The sequence below is a fragment of the Athene noctua genome, chromosome 7, assembly GCF_965140245.1.
Source record: "Athene noctua chromosome 7, bAthNoc1.hap1.1, whole genome shotgun sequence".
NCBI classification, from domain to species: domain Eukaryota; kingdom Metazoa; phylum Chordata; class Aves; order Strigiformes; family Strigidae; genus Athene; species Athene noctua.
In genome coordinates, this window is record NC_134043.1 from 45,414,428 (window position 1) to 45,420,177 (window position 5,750).

At 40.1% G+C, this 5,750-nt stretch overlaps 1 protein-coding gene across 1 annotated transcript; it reads left to right on the top strand.

Annotated features, from left to right (window-relative positions):
* The first annotated feature begins 472 nt into the window (after positions 1-472).
* LOC141962690 (peptidyl-prolyl cis-trans isomerase-like 3) lies at positions 473-5,525 on the top strand. Its single transcript, XM_074911058.1, has 6 exons — positions 473-574; positions 1,239-1,313; positions 2,088-2,181; positions 2,832-2,899; positions 3,353-3,471; positions 5,109-5,525. Exons 1-6 carry the CDS (start codon positions 473-475, stop codon positions 5,233-5,235), a joined length of 585 nt encoding a protein of 194 aa, XP_074767159.1. The 3' UTR covers positions 5,236-5,525.
* The last annotated feature ends 225 nt before the right edge of the window (positions 5,526-5,750 follow it).

Below are 5,750 nucleotides of genomic sequence, written 5' to 3' on the forward strand. Positions count from 1 at the left end.
TGTAGACGATCTACCTCAGCTTTTGAATAAGCAGACATGGTGAGAACAATAGCCCTTTCTATATATTTTAATTCTTCCTGAAATGGTCATCTAGTGGAAACTGAATATCTGCTCTGCATCTCAAAGGAATACGCATTTTATTCTGCTGTGAAGAACTGGTAATGAAAAGTTTAGGTTTTCATTTCAGACTTCTAACGAGATATTGTAGAAAGGAAAATAGGACAGGTTACATTGGTCTAAAATATAATTAGACCTTCAGTTCTCAGAGCCTAAATTTTAATCCTACTTTGGCCAATATTTGGTAATCCAGTTTGGTTTCTTTTACCATGGAAGCATTGTTCAGGTCGCAAACACACAGTCCTGCTTGAGTGTATGTAACCTACACTTGCAGGCATTTACAGTTTTTGCAAATCAGGAAACGAAGGTAAGACCGTGTGTCTTAAACTGTCCATACACCTCTTAGAGCATCTTCATGGACATTGTAGACTACTATCTTCACTTCTTCACTCGTATACTTCTGGGAAAGTATGCCAGTATCGGCATGATGCTGATTTTTCTTGTACGCTTCTCCCGAGTATAAACCCACAGTATCTTTTTTTTTTTTTTTGCATAGTTTAGCACTTTCCATAGGAGTACTGTGATATATTTGGCCTATAGAGATATATTTGCTTAGGTGGATGGGTAGCTGCCATTTTAAATTTTGTGAAGGTTATTTATAAATTCTTAAGAAAAGTGTGTCATTGTGCAGATTTGCTTGTTTGTGAAGGCAGATTTTATGTGGTGCCATTCAGAACTAGCCTTATCACTCAAAAGGCTTCTGGCAACTAACACACATCAGTTGTTCCTCTGACTGTAAAGCAGTGAGGTGTGTGTGCCACACTATCACCTGAAATGGAGAAAACCTCGATTCTTCAACTTTGCAATGCAGTGACTGTGCAGGTGCAGTTTGCAAATGATTAATGTATCTCTGGAGTGTAACAGCGTGAAACAGAGCTGCTGCATTCCTGTGCTGAACTTGATGTGTCCTGAAACTAAATGAGACCAAGTGCTTTCTGGTCATTTCACTGGAAACGAGGAAGAGGAAGGTTTCTGACAGTAGCCTTGCCTGTGGCCAAATAGCGGAACAGTGTTTATATGCATGTAACGTTTGCGTATGTTCTTGGTGGTGCTAGGACATCAAACTGAGTCTGTTAGTATTTCGTTGCTGATTTCATTATTATTTTCTGCCTCTTGCCCAGGCTGTCACGCTGCATACTGACGTAGGCGATATTAAAATTGAACTGTTCTGTGAGCGGACACCAAAGACCTGCGAAGTAAGTCAAGTAACAGAAGCGGGATTGCCTAGTGTCAGAACAAAGCAGTAGAAATAGTGAAGACTGTAGAGGAGGTGAAGTGGCTTTTGCAATTCATCTTTTCACGTAACAGAATACTAATATTTTAAGCCGGTACAGTGCCTATGCCACTTGTGGAAATCGTGCACTGTGTCATACTGCCTAGAGCTTTGCTGCCCGTTTCTCACCAGATGAAGTTTAGCCAAGGGCCACTTCAAGTTCCAGCATCTCCCAAAGTGCCCTTTGCCCTTATGGGGAAATACGGCACATGGCCTGGGATTCCCCAGTTTCCCTGGGTTTGCTCACACTTGCAGAGATTTGGTTTTAAGAGAGTGACAATCGCTCCCAGTTTGTCAGAGGCCCCAGGTTTTCCTTTCTGCAATAAACTTAAGCTTAAATTCAAATAATTGACCTTTTAACTAATAAAACTGAGGCATGAAGTTGTTGATTACAAAATTGACATTTACAAAATGTTGAATGAGAGTGATGCTTCTGAGCATGTCTTAGGCTTCTTGTTTGTTCCTCAAGTCAGACAGCCTTGTGCTGTAAGCTTTATTTAAAATCCTTTGTGACACTGTCAAAGGGGCACATTAACTATAATTTGCTTATGACTGTTCTGTGGCAATTGGAATTCAGGTGGTCACCACGCAAAGCAGAGGCAAAAGGGTTAGACTTGGTCTTGCCAGTGCTGTCATTTTAGTGAGAGGATATTTGTTTCTGAATTGTTTGTTAATGTGGTGTGTTTCACTTCCTTAGAATTTCCTGGCTCTTTGTGCTAGTAACTACTACAATGGATGCATATTTCACCGGAATATAAAGGGCTTCATGGTTCAGACAGGAGATCCATTAGGTAAATTCTTCTGTTCGGGTCTCTCTATAGGAAAATAAAATATAAATAAAAGGAAATTCTAAGTATGAAAGTTTAAAACCAAAATGTAAACAAAGTAAAAGTAAAATATAAGAATTATTGTTTTGTTGACAGAGGGTTTTATGGGGAGATTAGCTTTCTGTGATGAGTTTACAGAGGAGCAGCCATTACCCTAGTTCTAAATAAACATGCAGTAGTAAAGCATTCTACAGACTTTTCCAGCTGTTTCCACTAAATATGATGGTTCTGCTGGCTCACCAGAGGTGGAACGGGTAGCAGTTGCTATTGTGGTTTCTCTGATTTCTGCCTGAAAGGCTACACTGCCTTTAAAGCATTTGGGGGAAATGTCCCAGACAGCGTCAACTGTTTGGGGGAAAATCCGATTCAACTTCGGGTTTGTACTCATACTGAATTTAATTTGAGGATATGTCAGTGCCTTGTTCTGCTACTTAATAGATGTCCCTTATTTAGAGTTATGTCTCTGCTGAGTAACAAGACACGAGCACCTGATCCCTGCCTCAAATGAATTACAGGCTATCTGTGGTCTTTGTTGTAAAATGTTATAACAGTACATTATTTCTAGAATTTTCAGTCTGAAAATCCAGTAGTGTATTGTGGTGCTTCTTTGTCAGGCACTGGGAAAGGAGGTAACAGCATCTGGGGCAAGAAGTTTGAAGACGAATTCAGCGAATACCTGAAGGTATTTCTGTGCTCGCAATATGCGGTTATTTTCATACGGATTTTCCTTACGGATTGGAGAACACTCAGCATTGTGTTGTACTGTATTAAATACCTTTCTATTAACTGTGAAGCAAAGTCTAATCCTGCAATAAAGGGATAGAAAGCTTCTTGTTAGAAGGGGAACAGGCATTTCTGTACTTGGCAAGTTAAGTTTGAGGGTTTTCGTCACCAAGAACAGAAGTAGAAAGAATTTGTAAGTGCTTTTCATGTTCTGAAGGGAAAGAAGTAATTTTTCATTGTAAGGGCAATTTTGAGGAGCTAATTATGGACTGTGTTGGAATATATTTGCAGTCAAGATTTTTTTCCTGATAATGGTATTGAAGCAGAGTACTAAGTCACAGAGCACTTCGTGCAGGCTAAAGCCCTGCTTCTACACATGTGTATCCATGTTGAGGTTTTTCCCTTCTTTCAGCACAGTGTCCGTGGGGTAGTTTCAATGGCAAACAATGGCCCAAATACCAATGGATCACAGTTCTTCATCACTTACGGCAAGCAACCGCACCTAGACATGAAGTACACTGTGTTTGGAAAGTAAGTGATCCGACTGCAAGCCACCGTACCATAGCGTGTGGAGGATCTGAATATTTCAGGGCACATGCAATGCAAATTTAGAAGCTTCTGGTTCTAAACCTGTTTAAAATATTGGCTGTATATATGTAAATGTATGCTCTTGCACTGTCACCAGAATTAGTTGCTCGAAAATGCCACTCCCTTCTTCACTGCAGGGAATAAGGATATTAAAAATTACCTCAATAATGGACCATTCTTTTTCTTCTTCTCTGCCTCCACACACCCCCCCCCCCCCCCCCCTCAGTTATTCCAGCTTGCCTTTTCATCCATGGCCAAAGGGCTGCAGCCTGATTTTCAGCAAACTCCAGAACAACTGGATACATGGTTGTAGGGTTTACTGAGAAACAAGAATCTGATCTGGGACTGAATCTGGCAATGGGTGTGGTACTGATGATTGTACTTCTGTTTAGGTGGAACTGTCTGTTGGTCAGATAAAAACCACAGAGCTTGTTTAAGATGCATCATTATTTAAAACATTCTTAATAGACACTACTGATAATGGATCCTTAAAGCAAATGTTCGATTTTTGAGTCTTTCAGATTCTGCTTTTTCTATCTCAAAATCATGGTAGTCTTTTCTTTTGCTTGTTAAAAAGTCTCTACTGTACAAGTGAATCTGCTGAGAAAAAGTTGCCTTTATTAAATGGAGTAAAATATTCAAAGGAAACTATTGAAATGTGAAAATACAATTTTCTATCAAATGTATTGTTTATAGGCATCTAAATACAGGTGTTCCCTTCATTTCTGAGTTGTTTAGAAGTGTGATTGACAGTAGGTGTTTTAGACTTGTTAGAAAAGAGTAGAGGCTCTGACAGGGGAACTTTGCCAGGTTTTCTGTGGCAGTTTTAAGATACTCCAGCTGCAGTTGCAGAATCAGCAGGACAGCACATGCAGCCCCTGCTGGCCTGCAGTCCCGGCGTCCTAGATTCAAAGCGTTGATGAATGTGACTGAACTGAACTGTGAACAGCACAAGGTGTTTTCTGCCAAGTCCGTTACTGGGAAATAAACTATCAAGGTTTACCAGAGCTAGTTACTTAAACAAAAAAAATAAGAGGTTTATTACAACAATCTCTCTTGCCACTTCTTCAGCCTGACAGGAGATCCGAAAGCTTAAGCATGTTTGTACCACTAGATTTACACAGTTATTTATGATTCGGTCCAATCTTGTCTTTGAGTCAGAAGGTTAGAAATGATAGTTTCACATTTGGAAATGGATTTTCCGGCCATCGGATTTCCGTCATTCACAGTGAAGTTTTGGTATGGAGAGCAGCTTGCTGCTACTGAAACCTACGGTATGATTGGTCGGTCCTGCCTGCCAGGAAGTGCAGCCAGGGTCTTTATACAGCTACGGCTGGTGTAAACTATGATACTGTCAGGTCAGTGGGAATTGTTTGTGCTTTTCAGCAGAATCTGTCACGGGTGCTTAATATTTCCTTTCAAAATATATGCCGTATATAATGTTTTGGCAGTCTTACTTGTACCATTTGCTTGCAAAGTCTTTGCCCTGTGATACTTCACTGTAAACTGCTTTGAGATATCTCAGCTGTGAAATCTAAATCATTATTAGGAGATTCCCAGCATTTCTGCTTTTCTTCCAGAGTTATTGATGGCTTGGAGACCCTGGATGAGCTGGAGAAGCTGCCTGTGAATGAGAAAACCTACCGACCTCTCAATGAGGTTCGCATTAAAGATGTGTCGGTTCATGCCAACCCTTTTGCTCTGTAGCCACAGAGTGCCTCGACACATTCTTTAGAGACTGGTCAGATGGACTGCTGGATTATGGAGTTTGAAGTGCCATTAAAGAGGGTTACTTGAGCTGGATCGTACCTTTGTTCCTTTTGAATCCTTTGAATGCAGGATTTTCAGGAGTTGTGACATTGTTTGGGAGTTGTCACAGAAAAGTCTTGTGCTTTAGAAGTCAGTTTTTCCAGAGTATCTTCTAGTATTTTGATTTTTAAACATTGCTTTTAATACTTGTAAAACAAGACTTTTAAAAATACATTTTTTCCGCCCCCAATCTTTTGTTTTCTGCCTTATCTTTCTTAGCGATACTATGTTGAAACAATGTCCTTTTCTACGATTTCATACTCCCGGTTTTCTGAAACTTTCTCGTGTAAATTCTAACTTTACTGGTTTTTAGAAAACTGACTAAGATGTGCAGTGTTTTCCCTTAGGCGAGAGCAGTGTCGTAGACGAAACCTTTCTCTCCTAGAGGATTAAAGACCGTGTTTAGAGGAGTG

What these genes read in the sequence shown, in the direction of transcription:
- LOC141962690 (XM_074911058.1), top strand. Translation starts at nt 473, where the DNA reads ATGGACATTGTAGACTACTATCTTCACTTCTTCACTCGTATACTTCTG. An exon ending in TTCTTGTACGCTTCTCCCGA is followed by an intron (nt 575 to 1,238) that starts GTATAAACCCAC and finishes CCTCTTGCCCAG; the next exon opens with GCTGTCACGCTGCATACTGA. An exon ending in AAGTACACTGTGTTTGGAAA is followed by an intron (nt 3,472 to 5,108) that starts GTAAGTGATCCG and finishes CTTTTCTTCCAG; the next exon opens with AGTTATTGATGGCTTGGAGA.